General features: G+C 33.1%; 2 protein-coding genes across 10 annotated transcripts in view; both read right to left on the bottom strand.

The window, feature by feature from the left end:
• The window catches only part of cnc (NFE2 like bZIP transcription factor cap-n-collar), a 312,953-nt gene that overhangs the window by 237,168 nt on the left and 52,876 nt on the right, over nt 1–22,909 (bottom strand). The window contains exon 1 of one of the 6 annotated variants that reach the window (XM_074142264.1): nt 16,803–17,060. The exons of the other annotated variants lie outside the window; for them this stretch is intronic. The gene's annotated coding sequence lies outside the window, so the exon portion shown is untranslated. Of the gene's footprint in view, nt 1–16,802; nt 17,061–22,909 lie in introns of those variants that run through there. 6 annotated transcript variants of the gene reach the window in all.
• On the bottom strand, nt 5,757–16,428 carry LOC141461325 (polyadenylate-binding protein-interacting protein 2-like). Of its 4 annotated transcripts, XM_074142270.1 has the most exons (3): nt 16,260–16,428; nt 15,422–15,568; nt 5,757–6,316 (listed from the first exon to the last, which is right to left on the bottom strand). In XM_074142270.1, exon 3 carries the CDS (start codon nt 6,280–6,282, stop codon nt 5,911–5,913), a length of 372 nt encoding a protein of 123 aa, XP_073998371.1. In that variant the 5' UTR covers nt 6,283–6,316; nt 15,422–15,568; nt 16,260–16,428; the 3' UTR covers nt 5,757–5,910. The 4 variants fall into 4 exon arrangements, with proteins under 4 accessions (XP_073998371.1, XP_073998370.1, XP_073998372.1 ...); XM_074142269.1 differs by lacking the exon at nt 15,422–15,568 and having other exon boundaries at nt 16,260–16,425; XM_074142271.1 differs by lacking the exons at nt 15,422–15,568; nt 16,260–16,428 and adding an exon at nt 15,843–15,977.

The raw sequence follows: 22,909 nt of genomic DNA, 5'->3' as shown, positions 1-22,909 counted from the left end.
TAAGACAGTTTATGCTCACAAATTTCACAATTACAATTTTGCAATCAAATTAAAGCATTTATACAAGTCCACCAGCATTTAACTAGCCATTTTACAAAACCACATTCATAACAATTACAAATGATCCTCCTAAGCCAGTAATATTTTTATAATTGTTAGACAACTATCACATTACTTTGACCCCAAAGAATTATATATTTGAAAGTAAGAACTGCTCTTTCCTTTTCTTGAATTACACAGACTTAATTTAGTACCGGGTTAAAGATCCGCTTTATTCCATTTCATTTTTTACTATTAAATTTACTACCAGGATTTTCATTTAAAATTAATGATGCTGGGGAATGATGGAATTCTTGGGGAGGGGCGATTTAAAAATTAAAAAAATAAATAAATGAATGTAAAGTGAACGTAACATCCGGTAAAAAGTCCGCTTCAAAAATTAATCACATATTTAGTGTTTTTAGCCGATGTGTTTATTTTACAATTTAGCAAACTTGTGTTGTCATTTGCGGTAGATTAAATAGAGAAGTGGTACATGTAAGAAAACGAAAAAGGAATCCGGAGTTTAAACTAATTACATAAACGTAATTGCGGAGTATTGTATTAAATTATTAAAAAATGAGTACTTCATTTTTTATATAAGACAATATTTTGATAAATAGATCTTACAAAGCACCCAGACTGGTTATTATATAATAAATGTGTTGATGACGTCATTTACATATCTCCTATTATGATGGAGTATGAGTCAAACGGGAAATAAAGATACGATGATTTGTACATTGGCAGCAATGTGCAGAATAATTATCTTTACAAAAATTCTGGCTGTGGACACTCACATGACTTGCTCTAACTTCTGTTCTCCAGGAATTAACTCACAAATTTTCCTCATATTCCAAACATTTCATACGAATTTAATTCTTAATAACACCATGCAGGGGAGTCGATTTTAGTATATAGTAGGGAATCAAACGCAATTCTGAGTAATTCTTTCTCGCAGTGCCAACAGTTAAGAGTAATATCGGTGTGATAACCAATTTGCATAGGAGGAATTAGTATTACACAACTGATCTTTGAGACGCCAAAGTATGATGATAAAAAGTAATTCTTGTCAGCTATTCCAAAATCATCATTTCCTGGACATGCTACATCATTATCCCCTAAATAGCAACTTATCCCGTATACTACTTTCTACCTTCAAATGCACATCGTAGACTAAAACGACGATGATCGAACAATAATAACCAGGACGTACTTCGAATTAAATTTATTCAGTACTTTAAATAAATGAAGGCCATCGTTGGATGACCTTCATTCAAGCTCTTAAATTAATTTTTTTTAATTATTATTATTATTATTTTCTTGGTTTTTAATTTTAATGTTGTACACTTATCATATAAACTTGTTGCATCACTGTATAATACGCAGTTGCGAATACATTAATAAAGGAAACCCCCAAAAAAATCCTGGACACGGGTAGCGATGTTCGTTATCTAGAATTAGCGGAAAACCTAGACGTGATTAGTGCAAAGGATCAAACGATTAGTCCAAAGGGTCAAATGATTAGTGCAAAGGATCAAACGATTAGCCGAAAGGATCAAACGATTAGCCGAAGGGATCAAACGATTAGTCCAAACGATCAAACAATTAGTCGAAAGGACCAAACGATTAGTCGAAAGAATCAAACAATTCGTGCAAAGGATCAAACGATTAGTCCAAAGGATCAAACGGTTAGTCCAAAGAAACAAACGATTAGTCCAAAGGATCAAACGATTAGTGAAAAGGATCAAACGATTAGTGCAAAGGATCAAACGATTAGTCCAAAGAAACAAACGATTAGTCCAAAGAATCAAACGATTAGTCCATAGGATCAAACTATTAGTGCAAAGGATCAAACGATTAGTCCAAAGAATCAAACGATTAGTCCAAAGGATCAAACGATTAGTCCAAAGGATCAAACAGTTGTGTTTATTGAAAATTGGTCAGATCCGTCGTTTTGGGTAATTTAGCTCATTTTATCCGTCGCAGCAGGCATGTTTTTTTTAATATTCCCGACCGATTTTGGACTTTTGCATCATCAGAGATCCAATTCTTTACAACAAACTGATTAATTAACTTTTGGTGACGGATGATAGTCTAAAACCGGTCAGGAATTGAAATAAAAAAAAATTATCTTTTTAAATTTACCTATTGTTAAGATGGATGAACGTTTCAGTGAAAAACATGGCGTTTGTTTTGTCGAGGTTTACTTTCATTTTTAGAGCCATCATTTTGTCAGTGTTGATTCTCTTTGATGGAGGGAAGAAATTGATGTCATCCGCGAACAGGACAAGTAGATGGCGCGAAAAGGTTATGGATGAGGATTAGGAGTTACTGATCAATAGGTTAGAATCTTAAGGCATGTCCACTGCTTTTGGATGGCTGCTTTAAATACGGCCGAGTTGAGGCAGATTACTGCCTTACTACTGGAGAGATATGACGTAAAGAGAGAAGTTATATACCCATGAGGCGGTAGAGAAGACTTATATCCCAGGAAATGTCAAGGCTCTTTTTATGTCGATCAGAATCAAGCCAATATTTATTAAGTCCAAAACAATTTGTCTATTTTTTTCCTCAAATGGGAGGCTTAACATCTAATTACAAATTAGGTGCCGTCAATGCAGAAAGAAACACATTCTTTACTAACAAATATCGTAGGGTTCGGGGATCTCCCACTTACAAAGCCGTACTTCATAACCACTACACCAATCCGGACAGACCACACAAATATTTACCTATGTAAAAAAAAAAAGAAAAAAAAAAGCTGCATAAAAGAAACTTTTACGCTTCTAGGAAGCAAAATAAGATTTGTTGCCAAAAGCTATTAAGACTTCATTATGTGACGCAAGAGAGCGTACTTTGAACTTGGCACATAATTATATTCTCAGCACGAAGAAATTAGCCTTTTTTCTTTACCTATTAATAGTTTACCTTTACCCGTTATTTAAGTTCAATGTGTAAATCAGTGATTCTTACAACTTTTTGCGACCGCGACCCCTTTTTAAAGTTTCTTGCCGTCTATTTTATAACCTAACACCTAATGATTTGGCTATAAATACTGTCAATTGAGCTGAATCTTGATTGTCTGTGGACTCATCAAGCTGTATGGCAAATTTTGAGCTTTGTTTAATTTATTTCCATTAATTGTTGAAGCAAGTCCTCAGCAATTTCTGTAATCCTTTTACAAACTGTATCATTTGATAATGGCATTTTTCCGCAGTTCATCTGCACCCTTTTTCCCATGAATTAACACAGTAACTTTCAATTTCTACTGGCTTTACAAGTTCCTCACCAATTGTAGAAGGTTTTTTTTCATCTAATTTTGAAATTCATTCACAAATTTTACTTATTTATTTTTTAATGATTTAAGACGCGACAACATCTAAGGTTATTGGCGCCCAGAGTTTTTTTTTTTCAGTACACTGCCAGCCTCCGGACAGTGTTCTCTGGTTACAGACAACACTGTCCATCACCGGACAGTTAGCTGTGAGAAGCTCCTAGGAGGAGAAAAATCTAAGGGGCCAACAGCTGGATTCGAACCTGCGATCTCCGTGTTGGAAGCCAGTATTCGCTAACCACTCAGCTAATCCATTCCTTCTCAAAGACGGTACACTGAACAGTAATAACAGTTTTAAAGCCTAACCATTTCTCTTTCTCTCATAGAATTTATTGGGAAACATTTTAAAAAATTAAAGTTTTATAGAACTAGCGCACTAAGTTTTTTAATATGCGAGTGTGATGATTATTCAGAATAAAGAGAACATAATAAAGATAAATCGGAAGAATAATTTGGAATAGATTTAAAATAAAGTGCCTGTTTTTATTAATATTTACGACAATGTAATATACATTTTATCATTATTTGATAAAAAAAAAGTATTATGAATGAAAATGGTGAGCGTAAGGGTCTCTTTTTTTTTTTTTTTTTTTTGGCGCATCAACAGCTGAGGTCATTAGCGCCCGGAGCTTTTTCCAGTGCACTGCCGGCCTCCGGACAGTGTTCTCTCGTTACAGCGTAAGGGTCTGTGACATCTATTTAATGAATTCTTAACAATAATATTGAAAATTTAATGCTATAACTGAATTTACGACCTTTGATGAATGTGTAAAATTATAATATATGGAATTTGAGATAAATTCTAAGCACTATTTCCAAAAATTTCATCTGAAAAAAAGTGAAAATCTCTTGCAGTGGTAATCTGGTTTAGAAATTGCCTTTAAATGCCTAATATTAACAGTACCTCTAATTATATTGGTATATAAGTGGTAGGCCAGTACTTTACACGGAAATGACACATTAATAAGAGATCGCTTCATTCGATTTTCTGTTTCTTGAAGTATTTTGTAATCTCTTTTAAAAAGTTTTTTCCCGCCGTAGCCACGCATGTTTATGGTTAAGTAAATGATAACCGTCCGGTAAGACAGTTGTATAAGAGTTGTAGATTATAGGCCCTGAATTTAAATCTAATTCTAAACGTCTTAGGTAAGATTGCGTTTGATTAATATAAACTTATGTATATTATTACAAACCACATGAGTTTTTTAAACTTTGAATTCCAGTAAAATGATCACAGCTGATTAATTTAAAATGTTTTAAGTAATTAAAATATCATAAATACTAAATATATATCACTTGAAGATATTGAAAGGATCCTTAATTCAAGATATAAGGACAAATATAGATTGATGGCATCATTTATTGGTGGTTAACAATACCTTAAAATATAATTTTAATCTTAAATAAATTAGAATTGTAGCCCAATTGAGACTGCTAAATAAAACCTTTATAAGATTGTTTATTGATGAAAAGTCTCACACGATTAATGCGAAGGAAATATGTGAAATGTGCAATTATAATGAATACAAGTAATGAATCATAATGAATATAGTATTCATGATAGTCACAATATTACTTAGATGCCCTTATTATAAATTATCTCGAGATCAGTTCCTAGAAAGATATATGTATTAATAATAATATCAGCAAGAAAGAAAATACTGTCAATTTGTTAATGATCTCCGATTTGAATAAACTAAAATCTATAACAATATCTAACAATCTATAGCAATTTATATGTTGGGTGTAATCAAAAGAAGAGATTTTGTCTTAAATTTATTTTGAGATATTTTATTTTACTTTATTTATCTATTTATTTATTTACTTTTCCTTGTTCTTAAAATGTGCTATTTATATATTTACTCACTTATCTAATGACTAATTTGTTTTCAAAAGGAGTGTAGATGCTATCAATTCACTTATTTATCTAGTTATTCTAATTTTCATTTTATTTCATTTATTTGCACTAGAAGTGTACTTATGTTAGATGCAAAACAAAAAATGTACGAAGCGACTCACTGCAACGAGTCAAATTGCATAAATACAGAATGATGATGATGATGATGATGATTATTATTATTATTTTTTTTTTTTTTTAATGATTTAAGGCGCGTCAACGTCTAAGGTTATTGACGCCCGAAGCTTTTTTCAGTGCACTGCCGGCCTCCGGACAGTGTTCTCTCGTTACAGACAACACTGTCCATCACCGGACAGTGAGCTGTAAGAAGCTCCTAGGAAGAGAAAATCTAAGGGTCAGCTGCTGGATTCGAACCCGGGACCTCCGCGTGGGAGTCCAGTATGCTAACCTCATAGCTAATCCCTTCCCTTTATTATTATTATTATTATTATTATTAATATTGCTAAGTATATTATCTACAAATTTACGTAATAAAATTTTGTTTATTTATGAAAGCTCTTTTAAAAACATATTATTTATTAATTATTTGGAAGATATTATTTTTTTTAAACTCCAATTAATTTCTTTAACTGAATCCCTCATCTTTGATTAATAATGTATTCCAACATTAGGCCTCCTAAAGTTCGGTTCTAACTCTTGGAATGAATTCGTCAGCGTTTGGATTGAGACAGATCTTTTTTGCCGGCTCCATTTTCCCTTTAGCGCTAATTATTTTTGTGAACTCATAAACAATGTCGCCCATTTTTTCTTGTGATCTGACATCATCATCTAGCACATCATCTTCTTCAAGCATGGCTTCAATGCATTCCTCCATTAATTCCTCTTCTTCTAATTGTTTCATCACTTGCTCATCAAATTCATCAGCATTCTCCATCCACATGTATTCGGAAAAATCAACGGCTGGCTCTTTTTCAATATTATGTAAGGTAGATATCGATTTATCATAATCAAAGTTATCTTCAGCTTTGATTTGTGATGGCATTTTCATGGCTGGCAATTACTCTTTATTTGTATTGGGTGTGCTGGAATTTAATTATGAATTGTTAAAGCGATTAGTCTGAATAAAAAGCTGTTTTTGGTTTTGGTTTTTGTTATTTTTTTAAAATCCCAAAATGTTTTATTGCAGTAGTTTTATGCCAAAATTATGGGATGACATTCTGTTCGCATTTATATTTTTTAAAAAACTAAACATTGGACAAAAGAGTAACTAAATATAAGAACAAAAAACAAGCGCTACTTCATATCAGCCGTTTTGTTATTTAAATTAACACGAGCGGAAAATGCAATATTATGCATTCCGGTGGAGGGGGGATGCAGTGATAAAATTGTGAACGTTCGCCCACTCTCTGGTCCTAATTTTGGAGAATAAAAAGTAAGTAAACAGTAAAGTTATTGCTAAAATTTGTCAAGCAGGGCTTAACGTCTAACTAGCAATTAGATGGTCTAAAAGGGGCCAAAGAACGTTGTTTTTCTAACAAATAAAAATTAGCGATACAAGGGATTCGAACTGGAGATCTCTATAAGACAGGTAGACCTACATTCGCTCCAATCTCATTCTCGAGATAATAAATTTTTTATATCACGGTTCGCCTAGAACGATTTTAATTGAAAAGTTCACCAACATGAAAAATTTTTCTTTCTCCTTATTATTTGGGTCAAAACTAACCAAAATCCACTGAAAACCAAATCAGTTTACGTTGCGGATTTTTTTTTTTTTTAATTTTTCAGGTCAAAAAACGGCTTTGAAATTTCATTTTTATCATTTATGAAATTTAAAATGAAATTAAAAATGAAATTTCATTTTTATCATTTATAAAATACATCAATCTGTCGGAAATTCCCTCAGCTTCAAAATGATGCATTGGTTTTGGAAAAAGTTTTATTGCTTTTCTATTTATTAGGCTTAACAATGCAAAAAAAAGCCGTTTTCCCGTTTTTTGACCTGAAAAATTTAAAAAAAAAAAATCCGCAACGTAAACCGATTTGGTTTTCAGTGGATTTTGGTTAGTTTTGACCCAAATAATAAGGAGAAAGAAAAATTTTTCATGTTGGTGAACTTTTCAATTAAAATCGTTCTAGGCGAACCGTGATATATATATATTTTTTTTTTTTGAATGCCACAAACTTTGTAAACATACGAGGGTCGTTTGAAAAGTCCGTGCAAAGTCAGAGAGATAGCACTACTGGCGCGTATCGAGGTTATGTTTAGTTAGTAGCATCTCTTGGAAGAACACACACCAAGTTTCAGCCAGATCGGTCTATTTCTTTGTGTTTGGCATTCGTTTGAATCGAGGAAGTCGAGTGATTTTCAAAAAATGGACGAAAAAGAATTTCGTGTGTTGATTAAACACTACTTTATGAAAGGCAAAACGCCTCAGGAGACTAAAGAGAAGCTTGATAAACATTATGGTGACTCTGCACCTTCGATTAGAACAGTTTATAAGTGGTTTCAAAATTTTCGGAGTGGCCATAGGGGCACAAGTGACGCTGAACGTTCTGGACGCCCTGTTGAGGTTACTACTCCAAAAATCATTGATAAAATCCATGATATGGTGATGGATGACAGAAGAGTGAAGGTGCGTGAGATTGCTAGTGCTGTGGGCATCTCGAATGAACGGGTACATAATATTTTCCATCAACATTTGGACATGACAAAGCTATCCGCAAGATGGGTGCCGCGATTGCTCACGCTTGACCAAAAACGAAATCGTGTGAAGTGTTGCAAGGACGGTTTGCAGCTGTACCAGAAGAATCCGCAGGACTTTAAGCGTCGTTTCGTCACTGTGGATGAAACATGGATACATCACTACACTCCTGAGACCAAAGAACAATCTAAACAATGGGTTACCAAGAGGGAATCTGCGCCAAAAAAGGCGAAGACCGTTCCTTCGGCCGGAAAGATTATGGCGACTGTCTTTTGGGATTCGCAAGGAATAATCCTCATCGACTATCTGGAAAAGGGTAAAACTTTTACAGGTGCATATTATTCATCGTTATTGGACCGTTTGAAAACCGACCTACAAGAAAAACGCCCACGATTGGCCCACAAAAAAGTCCTTTTCCATCATGACAACGCACCAGCTCACACCTCAGCAGTTGTGGTCGCAAAATTAATGGAAATAGGGTTCCAACTCGTTTCACATCCCCTCTATTCTCCAGACTTGGCTCCCTCGGACTACTATTTGTTCCCCAATATGAAGAAATGGCTGGCGGGAAAAAGATTTTATTCAAACGAGGAGGTGATTGCAGAAACGAATGACTATTTTTCAGACTTGGACAAATCCTATTATTCGGAAGGGATCAACAAACTAAAGCAGCGTTGGACGAAGTGTATAAGCCTAAAAGGAGTCTATGTTGAAAAATAAAAAAGGTTTACCCCAAAAAATTAAGTAGTTTTTATTTTTGCACGGACTTTTCAAACGACCCTCGTACTTAATGCATACTAAAATTATTTGGATTGTAAATCCTTAAGTTCCTTAGAATGAATCTTATTCCAACAATATACAAACAAAATTTTAAATTTATGTGTATAAATTACAGTAGTACCTCGGTTTTCGAACGACTTGACTTTCGAACAAATCGGTATTCGACCAAGAAATTCGAGAAAATATTGTCCTCGAACACTCGAGATGAGCCGAGTTGTTTTTATATTTACACTTTTAGATCTTATTTCTTGTTTAGATAGATGTTTTTACATAAAATATAAAAATTAGGCCAGTAAAACAGCATACTCGTATTTCTGGGGCTTAGAAACGAAATAAACTACATAGTTTACATTATTTCTTATGGGATAGATTGTTTTGGTTCTCGACCACACTTTCGGAACGAATTGTGGTCGAGAACCGAGGTACCACTGTATATATGAAATTTGAGGCAAATTCTTAGCACAATTTCCAAAAATTTCATCTGAAAAAGTAAAAATCTCTTGCAGTGGTAATCTGGTTTAGAAATTGCCTTTAAATGCCTAATATTAACAGTACCCCTATTTAAACTGTCTGTTAGGACAGTTCTGTAAGGGTTTTATATTGGTATATGTATAAATAGTAGGTTCATACTTAACCCGGAAATAACACGAAAATGTGTTGGTAGTACTGGTCCCCACGGTGATAACAAATCATAAATATAAATGGGATTGAAAAAAATAACTGCCATTTCAGTCTAGTAAAATTTATTTTGCCGAGCTTTCGACCTAGGGACTAGGTCATTTTCAGGGCTAGTTTACAAAGTAATATTTTTACATTAGAGGGTTAGTGTGTCTTCTGTCTTGTCTGTTCATGGACTTTCCTTACATAGCACAGAAAATCATCACACTTTCGATTTCCCAAACACACAGATACTTAAATCAAGAAACCAACACACAAAAAAGGGAAAGTGCTAGAAATGATATACTGTACATATCTAAGACAGAAAACAGTTTAAATTTCAAAACTGACACCAACAATTTAAGCCAACATATACGCCAATTTACTACAAAATACTTGACAATTGGCAACACTGACTTCCACACAACCTAACACGATCACACTCAGTCCATGAACAGACAAGACAGAAGACACACCAACCCTTTAATGTAAAATAATTACTTTGTAAACTAGGTAAATAATTTTTGTAAATTTCGTTACATTATACATATTCATTGTAATATAATTGTTAACACACTGTAAATATGTTCCACAGCCCTGAAGATGAACCTAGTCGCTAGGTCGAAAGCTCGGCATAATAAAGTTTATCATGACTGAAACTGGCATTAATTTTTCATCCTATTGAAACTATGATTCAGTCGCCAAAAAGAATGAACAGTCTATATTTCAGTTATATTTATAAGTTTTACTAGATTTGGTATCTCAGTAGTTTGGATCTTAATTTTTTATAATTTAATGGTACTGGTAGTTATTTATGTTTATTTCTTTTATCCTAAAGTTCATATTTAATTTACAAATGTTTCTGTTTATTGAAATATTTTTAAAAGCTAATAAAGGGCTATAAGGTAACCTTATATGCAATAAATTTATTATTATTATACAAAAATTTTACTGAACCGTAGGCTTTTCTGTACGTTTAGTGTTTGTATAATGTTTTAGAATTTTTAAATTGGAGTTGTCTTTTCAACGAAATAGGAGGGCAAGCGAATTTAAGCAGAAAAAGATGGAATTACACTTATTTCATGTGGGTTTCTAATAAATTCGTAAATAAGTAAAATCTTTAAAAGAAAATAAGAGGAAAAAACGTTTAAAATGCCCTAGTTCGTTCTTCCATTTTTAATTTTTGAGGTTTGCTCAGCTGTGTCAGTGTGTGTTTAGCACGGAATGACATTGAAGAGTGTAACTGAGTTCATTTGGTCGTTCATAACGTTTTGGTGATTTTTTTTTTTTTGTTCGTATATTTCTGTTCTATCTAAGACGTCTTTATTTCCTTCCTGTTTGTAACAGCGTCATTGTGTTCGTGATAATGTCCAGTTGATGACTGTATTTGATAAGGTGGTTTGTGGTAAGTTGTGCTGTTTGTACAAGCGGATGGTGTTCTTTTTGAATCATCTTTCTTGGATTTGTTCTCCCATTTTTGTTAACAGTAGTCTGGGACAAACTAGATTTTAAATACCACTGCTACCATAAGAATTCAAGATTAAAAGAAATCAGATTAAAATATTCTAATAACATAAAGAGATATTGTCGAAAGATGATTTAATAAAATATTAAAATGGAGACTATGGCTAGTATTCAGTCATCAATTACTGTTAAGATTGCCACGAAATTACGGCAAAAGGTATTAAAAATTTAGTAGCTAAGACTCGTGTGGTTCATTATTTAATTTGTACTATTATTATTTATTTTAGTTATTTATTTTTTATTAACTAATTTATTTATTTAATTTATTTACGTAAGCAACCTAATTTTTGATTGATTTTTCTTTGGCTTATTTGGAGTATTCAAAAAGAATTACAATTCTATATTGTCACCTTCAAAATAACTTCCTTCTGAAGCACACAGCGCTAGAACTCTGATACTGGAATAGCCTTCAGCTGGTCGGTTACAGCCGTTTGAATGTTTTCCACTGTCCCAAAATTAGTTCCCTTGAGGTGATTTTTCAACTTTGGGAAGAGAAAAAAGTCACAAGGACTCAAGTCAGGCGAATAAAGAGGACGCCAGAGCATGGAGTGGCACACTTCAACCTCTCCAAGGCCCAAAAAAGCAAGGATGGCGAAGTCGAGGATCAAAAATGCATGCTGATTTGTTTTTTTCGATATCCACGGAATCATCCACAAAGAGTTTCAACCTCAAAGGTCAAACGGTCAATCAACACTTTTACCGAGAGGTTCTTAAAAAACTTCTGAAAAAGGGTCATTCGTGTGAGAACAAAACATCAAGAACAAGTGGGTGTTGCATCAGGACAATGCTCCTTGTCACACAGCAATTTCAATAAACCAGAGTTTTTGGCCAGTAAAAACATTCCTGTGGCTCCTCAGCCTCCTTAATTCGCCTGACCTTTTTTCTCTTCCCGAAGTTGAAAAATCACCTCAAGGGAACTCATTTTGGGGACAGTCGAAAACATTCAAACGGCTGTAACCGAGACCAGCTGAAGGCTATTCCAGTATCGGAGTTCGAGCACTGCTATGAGGAGTGGAAGAAACGTCTCCAGCGCTGTGTGGCTTCAGAAGGAAGTTATTTTGAAGGTGTCAATATAGAATTGTAATTCTTTTTGAATAAAAGTTTTTTAAAAAATCAGTCTCATTACTTAATTTACAGACCTCGTATGTATGAGATGACCGACTCCCTCGTTGGTCGTTGACCTGGAGGCAGTCTTTATTCTAATAAAGACTATTATTAGACTATCATAAGAGTTGTCAGTTTCAGTAAGTGCACTGAGTCTCTTTCCCAGATTGTTGTTGAGTCCTAAAAACGGTTTTAATTGAGGCCAAACTTCTTAAAAATTGTGTAAAATACAATAAATTCAGAAGATTCACCAAAAATTAACACTTGAAAAAATCCCCCTACAGCCGTATAATTCGCATAAAATGATTGGGGTATGCAAAAAAAAAATGCTAAAATACGTACCATTAAATGAACTTCAACAAAATGGTGAACACTTAATTGCAAGGTGGAAAATTACAAGAGTTATATTTGGGTATGAGCATTTAAGATAATGCTATTTCACAGCGACCAACTTCAACAATTGTAACAGTATAAATATTTATCGACCCCATCACATTGTCCGAATGCAAACAAATCTAAATAACTAATTTTGTGGGTTTCTTATTCTACGAGTATCTTCTTATTACTTATAACTAACTTCTAATATTTTTTTGTAATGATTTTTAAGACGCGTCAACATCTGAACAGTGTTCCCAAAGTTACAGACAACACTGTCCATCACCGGGGACAGTGAAGCTGTAAAAAGCGCCTAGAAAGATAAAAATCTAAGGATCCAGCTGCTGGGATTCGAACCCGGGATCTCCGCGTGGGAATCCAACACGATAACCGCATAACTTTCAGTTCTATCGACAAAAAGATCGATCAATACTATCATAGTTGGCTGATCGATTAAGAACTGGTAACAAAATGATGGAAAAAAAAATTCTTTTGCCGGAAATACGAGGGTCGTTTGAAAAGTCCGTGCAAAGTCAGAGAGATAGCACTACTGGCGCGTATCGAGGTTATGTTTAGTTAGTAGCATCTCTTGGAAGAACACACACCAAGTTTCAGCCAGATCGGTCTATTTCTTTGTGTTTGGCATTCGTTTGAATCGAGGAAGTCGAGTGATTTTCAAAAAATGGACGAAAAAGAATTTCGTGTGTTGATTAAACACTACTTTATGAAAGGCAAAACGCCTCAGGAGACTAAAGAGAAGCTTGATATACATTATGGTGACTCTGCACCTTCGATTAGAACCGTTTATAAGTGGTTTCAAAATTTTCGGAGTGGCCATATGGGCACAAGTGACGCTGAACGTTCTGGACGCCCTGTTGAGGTTACTACTCCAGAAATCATTGATAAAATCCATGATATGGTGATGGATGACAGAAGAGTGAAGGTGCGTGAGATTGCTAGTGCTGTGGGCATCTCGAATGAACGGGTACATAATATTTTGCGTCAATATTTGGACATGACAAAGCTATCCGCAAGATGGGTGCCGCGATTGCTCACGCTTGACCAAAAACGAAATCGTGTGAAGTGTTGCAAGGACGGTTTGCAGCTGTTCCAGAAGAATCCGCAGGACTTTAAGGGTCGTTTCGTCACTGTGGATGAAACATGGATACATCACTACACTCCTGAGACCAAAGAACAATATAAACAATGGGTTACCAAGGGGGAATCTGCGCCAAAAAAGGCGAAGACCGTTCCTTCGGCCGGAAAGATTATGGCGACTATCTTTTGGGATTCGCAAGGAATAATCCTCATCGACTATCTGGAAAAGGGTAAAACTATTACAGGTGCATATTATTCATCGTTATTGGACCGTTTGAAAACCGAGCTGCAAGAAAAACGCCCACGATTGGCCCACAAAAAAGTCCTTTTCCATCACGACAACGCACCAGCTCACACCTCAGCAGTTGTGGTCGCAAAATTAATGGAAATAGGGTTCCAACTCGTTTCACATCCCCCCTATTCTCCAGACTTGGCTCCCTCGGACTACTATTTGTTTCCCAATATGAAGAAATGGCTGGCGGGAAAAAGATTTTATTCAAACGAGGAGGTGATTGCAGAAACGAATGGCTATTTTTCAGACTTGGACAAATCCTATTATTCGGAAGGGATCAACAAACTAGAGCAGCGTTGGACGAAGTGTATAAGCCTAAAAGGAGACTATGTTGAAAAATAAAAAAGGTTTACCCCCAAAAATTAAGTAGTTTTTATTTTTGCACGGACTTTTCAAACGACCCTCGTATTATTTATTAAAACTGTCCGGTAGGGTTTGAGCGTCAAAAAGTGCACGAAAAAGTTTACCGTTAAAAAATTTTATATAAAAAATAAAATTCCCTAAAATTTCTTTAAAATATAGGGTAATTCTTCAGTTTACAAGAGTAATTTTTTTTGCAATTACGTAGATAAAACAGATTTCGAGAAACAAAGTTGCAAAAAAAATGCTCGGTAGTGTAAGAATGACGCTAATATCTACTTTATTTTTATCAAAACAAAATTATTGACTGAACATTTGAGGAAAATGAACTCAAACACAAGTAAAGTAAACTAAAAAGTAATGTACTCGCCTATTTTTTCAGGCAGGGCTTAACGTCCAACTACCAATTAGGCGCCGTGGACAGTGGCGACTAGCAAACATACTTTACTGTAAATTTCTTTTATTAACCATTAAATAAAATCTAAGGCCTAAGACTGGGAATTGAACCCACTAAACCAACAATACATATTAGCTTTGCAGGTCTCGCCTCTTAACCGCTCGGCTACCGTGGCGCCCAACTCAAACACAATTTGAGTTCAAATAATCTTATCTTGGACGAGATTTGAGAAAAAAACTTTCCTCAGAAGTGCACAGAATTTACCCTTTCCCCCCCCCCTGCAACTGCTTCAATAGTTCATTAAACAAAATTTAGATAAATTGTGCAGACAACACTGTCCATCACCGGGGCAGTGAAGCTGTAAGAAACTCCTAGAAAGATAAAAATCCAAGGGCCAGCAGCTAAGATTCGAAAATTTGCAAAATTCATGAGGTGAATGGCCGGAGACTATGAATAAAAAGCAAAATTAACTGGAGTTAATGGCCGCCAAAGTTGAGGTAAGAGGATTGAGAGTGGATTACATATAAAGTTTCACTTTTTTTTTGCCAAAAATCCAATTTGAATGAAATTTAACATCCGGAAGTATCACGCTTACTCCAATGGATTATTCCAGATTTTGAGATATTTTTTTGGAAAATGGCGGATAGAATTTCCAAAATTCGGTACATGAGCAAATACAAATAGATTTATTGTTTTTACTTGTATCTTACTTTCGATAAAAATTCGCTTTTTAGTGGCTAATTTCGTGGGTAATGTTTAGTGGTATGGGATTCCTACATGCTGTAATGAAAGGTTATAAACTTCAATTAAGGTTATAAACTGTATGAAGTTGGTAAGAATTAAATATGTCTCAAAATGTTTGAAGTTTTGAAAACAATTTAAGAGTTATAATAACCTTGAGAATAGTTACTACTGTAAGATGTAAGGTGTTCACACCAGATTCTAGGAGGAATCATTACTTAGCCGACTCGTTTGGAAATAGAATTCACTAAAATTCCGATTCTTCTACAAATATTTGGATGCAACAATTTTATCTATACTTCTAAAAAAAAAAAAATATTTTACAGTGGCCTTGAATTCAAATATGATAAAAGTCAATGATTATATTAATGTGCAATATAAAAGAGGAAATAACGATACTTTCATAAATGGTCCAAGATGTAGCTCAAAACAAATTCCTCGTTAACAATTATAAGAATACATATTCTCGCAAATTTGCAAAATTAAACTTAAAAAAAAAATATCTAATTCACTTTGATTTAAAAACACATATTTATGATTAAAAACCTAATTTGGAATTTTAACAAATAAATTACCAAGAACAGTGACCAATTTGTTGCATTCTGGTATCTAATCAACAAAAGGCTATGATTTCACTAGCAATATTTTTTTGTAATAAAAGCAATATCACAAGAAATAAATCATAAAAATAAAATAGGAAATGATAAAAAGTTGAAGATAAAAAAAAAACTTCAGTTAAAAAAGATGAGACACAATAGAAGCTAGAAGAAACAGCTGTGCCGCAATAAAACTTCGTGTTACGTCATACTTATCATCCTGTTCGTTCTTATCAATTTTTAGTTAGCTTGAAACATTTTTTTTGCAAACAAAAACCAATTCTTTAAATAAAAACTTTATACTTGGAAAAAAAAAATATTTAAATTTAAGTCGAACTACTTTTCTATGAAATATTTATTTAATATAATAATATAAAAAATATAAAATCGCAATACCTTCAAATTGCAAGAATAGAAGAGCGTATATTGTTTATTATATTCGCCTCAACATTAATGGAAATTTTAGTAGTGACGAGAAATTGGCTAAGCATGTGCAAAGACAATATATATAAATATTAGCATCTTATTTACGTAGAAGTCACACGAAGAGAAACATATGACTTTATATTTATTTACATGTGAATATTTTAAGTTAGCATGTAAACAAACAATAATTTTGGCATGACACATGTATACAAATATATGTATATGGTTAAAAAGATGTACGTATGTATTTTAAATAAATATGTTAACCAAAATTACGTGTAAAAAAAAGAAAATATGGAAAACCGATGAAATTGAAGTAGAAAAATAGATTATTTAAAAACAAAGAACTGAATTAATTAACTTCCGGAAGAATGAAAACAACATAAATGTTTAATTGGCAAATTTCCGACAATCCAGGAAATAGATTCTATTTACCGTTATCTTATTTTTAAATCTTAAAAACAATTTATAAATAAAAGAAAAGGTAATCAATAAAGATATAACCATACTCACAAAGCATCAAATATGATAAAGATAACAATGCTATTGGCTGATAAAAATAAATGAAAACAAAACCACAAAATCACATTCCACTGGTAACTTGATTTTTAAATCAACTGAAATACTTTCGAAAACATTACTATTTTCGTCAAATTAATTATTAATTATTCCATTATTATTTGTTATTTTTGATTAAAATGATAAGATTTTTGTTCAATGTATATATTGCTCAACAATAGTTTATATTGAGCGAACAACTCGATCACAACTGAATGTATAACTTCTCCCACCAAAATATGTTTTCGCCGGTATCAACTCCAATACCAACCCCCACCACCATTTTTAAGTTCCTTAACTATATGTTGGCAAAACATCGCATCCTGAGCCACGTGATTCATGTTTCTTGTAAATGCGCTCTATTCTTTCTTTTCTTCTTGATCGTGTTTATCTTTGTTTTTGTTTTTTTTATTTCATTAATATTAATCGTAGATATACTGTGAATATTTTTATTTTATGTTAAGAAATGATTGAATACAGGTATTTTGATTACAGAGGGGAGCTTCGCCATTCTGTAAATTTCCAAGAATTGTATCTTACTCATTGGGCATTTATTAATAACTTTTATTATTTTATTATGAATTTTAATCTACTTATTCAACCAACTCTATTTGTTTTCTAAAAGTTTTGCGCTTTCTAAAGGTTTTGCGTTTTCCAAAGGTTTTGCGTTTTCTAAAAGTTTTGCGTTTTCTAAAAGTTTTGCATTTTCTAAAGGTTTTGCGTTTACCAAAGGTTTATACTTTTAACACTTCCCTATTTTTAAGTAGCCGTTTTCCTTCATTTTGTTTCTGTTTGAATTGTTTATTATTGAGGTGGCCATTTTGTTTCTTTTTTGTATTTAAGTTATAAAAATGTTTCTAATGTTGCAGTTCAAAGAAATATCAACAGAGGGCAGGTTAAGCGCGACAATTCTCAATTCAATCAACTTTTGTTTATTTTTTGATGGCTCTTGATACAGAGTTAGGCTGGAAACATAGTGGAGCGGCGGGCAAAGCGGCGATGATAGCTGCTTCAGATCAAAGAGAGCGACGAGCAGCGAGCAAAGATTCGCATGCACATAGTGACCGAGTTTAGTCGCGTTCTCCTTTTCACAAAACAAGATGGAGGAACTATTTTTATATGAAAATTCTTCGTTGAAACTTTGGTATTTGCAGCAGCTTAGTAGTAGGAGCTGCAGTGTACATGACATAAATAAGTCTAGAAATGAACTTGGTGAATTCCATCACTTGTACCAACAACTTTGGGAGCATCCTGGCAAGTTTCATGCGTATTTTCGAATGTCTATATCAACATTTGATTACATACTAGCCCAGTGTAACCCCATTAATCAAAATCAAATTTTATTGTTTTTGAGTAATACAGCTCATAACAAAAGTTAGGCACAATATAGAATAATTAACTAAATACAAATCTGTGTAACCCCATTAATCCTAGCAGTTACTTTAAGGTTAGAATAGAATAAATAAAAACAAAATAGAAATATATGCAGATAAAAAGAAATTAGTCAAGTAAAAAAAACAATAATTTTATTAAATCACTTTATTATTACTAATAATTATTAAATCAGTCGTAAATTAATGTTGTTCATCTGAAAAACTGGAGTAGTACGACGCTACAGAAGAAGGATTGGAGAATTCGTTCTGATCAGAAGTAGTAGGACGTGAAAATGTAATTTAATTTTGCCTAGTATTTAGATGAAAGTTAGCATTAAGGGATTGAGAACCAAATTAAATGTAGCAAAAATTACCTGAATTCTCCATTAACTACTAATTGTTAATTAATTTTAACGATTAATTATTAATTGTTAAAAACTATTGTAGCTTCACAAATACTATGGCCTCACAGAGGTTTCTTTAAACAAACTAAACCAATAAATGTATCAATATCCATAACCTTTGAAAAATAACCTTTACAAATTGAGCGCGATGAGAGCGAAGAAATCAAACATGTCATAACGCTTTGCTCCACTCTTTATAGATAGCGTTGCTCTATCTTCGCTTTGCTCGCCACTATGCGCGGTCCCATTTGTTTACTTGTGTTTGATTTCGCCGCTTTGCTCTTCGCTATCATCGCCGCTTTGCTCGCCGCTCCACTATGTTTCCAGCCTAAATCGACGTTAGTATTATTGCAAGTAATTGAACTATTCTCAAATCAATCGTTATTCATACTAGTTTTTTATATTAATCTAATACCCATAATTTACTGAACGATCTATAAAATGATTCTTCGAGGAATTGGTCAACTATAGGTATTCCATTTTTGGTAATTGTTACTTTCTGGAGTTTTTGCTTTTAAATGCAATCACAAGAGGATCGAACTTCGACTCCTTGGGCATTTGCGCAAGGCTTTTTTTTTGCACATTTCTTTATGATATCGTCTGTTCTTCTGTTTGTCTTTGACCAAAATAAATGAACAACATTTAATTTGGTACACAACGTGTTACGGTGAGGAACATCTTGGAATTGATAGTTAGCGTAGAATGATATTTGAAAATTTAAATTTGCAAGATTATAATAATTTCTCTTAATAGAGTAAGATAAAATAAAAATACTACTGAAACTGGCGATTATTTCTCTTCCCTTTAAATAATTTTGGAGTAAATTACAATTTTGGAGGATTATTCTCGCTTTAGTACAACTATCAATTCCTGCCGGAAGTCATTTCCCATCCGGAATGAAGGAAGTAAATTTTGTGAAATACCGTAGTCATAATTAAACAGTTCTATTACTGCAGTATTATTTAATTAAAATTTAAATATATCGTAAATTTTGAATTAAAAATAATTTTTCAATTTGAGGATAGCATGAATAGAAATAACACAGCAAATAAGGCACAAAAAGCCTGAGGATAATTTTAGAAAATACAATTTTCCTGAATAAAAATAGCCTATTAATAATAGATTTCTATTTTTATCGAACAAGAATTATTACGTCAGTTTTATAAAAATGTAAATTTTCTTTATTTTCCTCAAGCACAAGAAATGTAGTTCCTTAAAAGACCAATCACATTTATTTTCCTTTAATTCTAGAAAGAAAGAAAAAAAAAATACCTTGCAGACTTCCTAATTAAGGAGGGGCAGGTTTTGGTCTAGTGGTCAAGAGAGTGGCTTTGTGTGTGGAAGATCACCGGTTCGAATCCCGCGTATGACTTACTTTTTATTTGCCAGAAAAAATTGTTTATAGTAAATTATGAGCTTCCGCCAACGTCCACGACACCTAAATAGTAATTGCACCTACAGACCCGCCTGACAAAAATTGGCGGTTACTTTACCTCCTAATTGAAGAACGGAGGAACTAATCCACTACTCCCTGGATCTACACACACACACTTTAATATAAAGTCTGTGAAGTTGTTGATGAGCAATTGAGTTGGTGATTAGAGATAAGAATAAACACGTGTAATTAATTACATTGCAATATTGATGAAAGAGATATTAAACACAAAATTACTATAGAAAAATAAAATTATCAACTTAATGACATCCTTAAACTTAATGAAGAAATTTAAAAGCAATTCGTAGTGTTTGATAATTATCTATTTATTTACTTATTTCATAACTAATCGATTATCAGTTTATATAATCTTAGTTTACATTTATTCAACTTGAGCAGGAGGGAGGGGATGTTTAGTAATAATGTGAATTAAAATTACAGTGCAAGTGTTATTAAAAACAAAACATATGTGATGGACAAACGAATTTTTTTTATTACAATTTTTACGTTACACTGAAACGACCCTTTAGAGGCCCATCACTGCTCAGAACCCCCCTCCCAAAAAAAGAAATCTTGGAAAAAAATCATTCCAGCAAGTTTTTAGAGCTTTATGTAATCAAGGTAAATGCTAACTTCAAATAAAATCGATGTTGATGGATAAATTGAGGCATTACAACAAACAAGCGATCGAATTTGGAATCAATGAATTAATTGGCCTTCATAAAACTAATCCCAATAATTGGATGAAGAAAGCCATGTAGCCGTTGGTTCTCTTTAATTGATTGGCTTACCAGTAAATACCAATCCACTGCAGAATTAAAGAGAATAAAATGGCTGACAGAAATCTCCTTTACAAAAGCTTAAATATTAGAAAAATAAAGTCATGAGAGTGTGCTCATGACACTTTTTTTCAAAATTAGTTCCATTTATGTGCATAAATCAATTGCTAATTAATACGAATTTCAGCTTTCAAGAAAACCTGCCTACGAACGAATTAATTAAAAAAAAGTCGTGTGAGTATATATTATATGCAACAAATTAAATAATAAATTGGAAATTAAGTTAATAGTCATGGACAGTTAAGTGGAAAATTGCCGAAAAACCCCGATCGCATTCGGCTTGTTAGAAATACAAGAGAATGAAAGTCCTGTGAGTGTGCATATAAAGTTAATAATCATTGTCATTCGAGGCGAAAATTGCCGACAAAAACCGATCGTATTCGGTTTGTTAGAGATAAAAGAGAAAGAGAAGTGGTGTTAGAAAGTCGGCGCTAAGGTTGGAATGGGTTAGAGATCTAGTAATTCCTGGAAATCTACACTTTTTCCAACAAATTTGCTGTTCTCTAACCCATCGGTCTTTGATGGCATAGGTTTATACTGAATTTACTGCTCTGCAGTTAGTTTAACCGCTATATCTCAGGAACGGAAAATCGCAGAAACTTCAAATTTGATATTTCGTTCAAGTGCCATCAGAGAAAGCGACAGTCAATTTTTGGTCAAAATAGGTGCACCAGAAGTACCACTTTATTGAATAGATTTTTCACTTTTTTAACTTTTTTTCAAAAACCGCTTCTTGGATTTTCTCCAAACTTGGTATAATTATAGCTCTCAAATAGTTCTATAACTTTTATAGGAAACATTTTTCTAAATTCATTCGATTAAGGGCCCTTTTGGGGGGAGGGGGTGATTGGTCAATCCGGTAGAATGCCAGTTTGCAGTAATATACGGATTTACTTCTTATTAAACATTAATTAAGATTAAATATTAAACACAAATTCTGTATTTGTAGAGAATTGGTCAACCACAAATATCACTTCACTAAATTTACTTTTTAGTTTTCTTATAAGTTGCGTTTTTTATTTAATTTAACCTGGTATACTTATAGCGCTCAAACTGTTTTATAGCTTTTCTTAGAAAAACTTACTGTAGGACACTTTAAGAGGAAGAAAGGGAATTGATTGGTTATTCTTCTAAAGTTCGGGATGTCACGCAGAGGTCACCAGAGCTTGAGTGGAAAATGATTTAGAGGGATAAAAACTATAATAATAAAATTAATAAAAAATAAAATTATTGTTATTATCTGGAAATCGTTCTAAATTGAGACAATAAAAATTGCAATAAAAAATAATAATTAATTGATTAAGATAAATAGATAAATAAAGATAACATTCTATTTTTTGGAGATTACATTAATAAATAATTGAATAATAAAAATAGAAATTAAAGACAAACAAAAATCTTGTAAATGTCGTATCTATAAATATGGTAGGTCATTGCACGGCTAGCATACGTTAGCAAATCCATAAAGCGTATGACCCCTGGTTTGCACTGTGTACGTGAGGTAAAGCGTCAAGGTCGGACGTTTTTAATTTCACTAACTTATTTAGGTCCAGAACTAGTTGAAGAGCGCAGAGAGTTTTTAAATGAAGAGAAATTGGAGAAAGAGAATTTTGTTCGAACAGATGTGGAAATGGAGAGAGCGTGAATTGAGAAAGAGAAAGAGAAAGAGAGAAGAGAACCGCCAAACTTCCGCGCCGAATTGCCACACATGCGCACTCTACATTCAAGAAGGTAATTACCCTCTTAAACTCTGTAAAGATGCAAAAAAAATTAAATGGCTACCTGCCCAAATTAAAAAAAAAATTAAAGGTACCCTTCTTTCTTGGTAATTCAGGTTATTAAAATAGACCCACTTGTCCTTATTTTTAAATATAATATTGAACTTGGCTTTACATTCAACTGTTGCGCAATTTGTAAACAAAAAAAAATTTTTTTTTGAAAAACTGTAAATAATTAAGAAATGTCGGTAAGTATTCACCAAAAAATATATTCAATTATATCTTTTGTTTAT

Source organism: Rhodnius prolixus, unplaced genomic scaffold (genome assembly GCF_049639745.1).
Source record: "Rhodnius prolixus isolate KJV_2025 unplaced genomic scaffold, Rpr scaffold_6, whole genome shotgun sequence".
Lineage (NCBI taxonomy): Eukaryota > Metazoa > Arthropoda > Insecta > Hemiptera > Reduviidae > Rhodnius > Rhodnius prolixus.
Note: the sequence above shows the minus strand (reverse complement) of the source record. Positions and strands in the feature narration are given on the sequence as shown.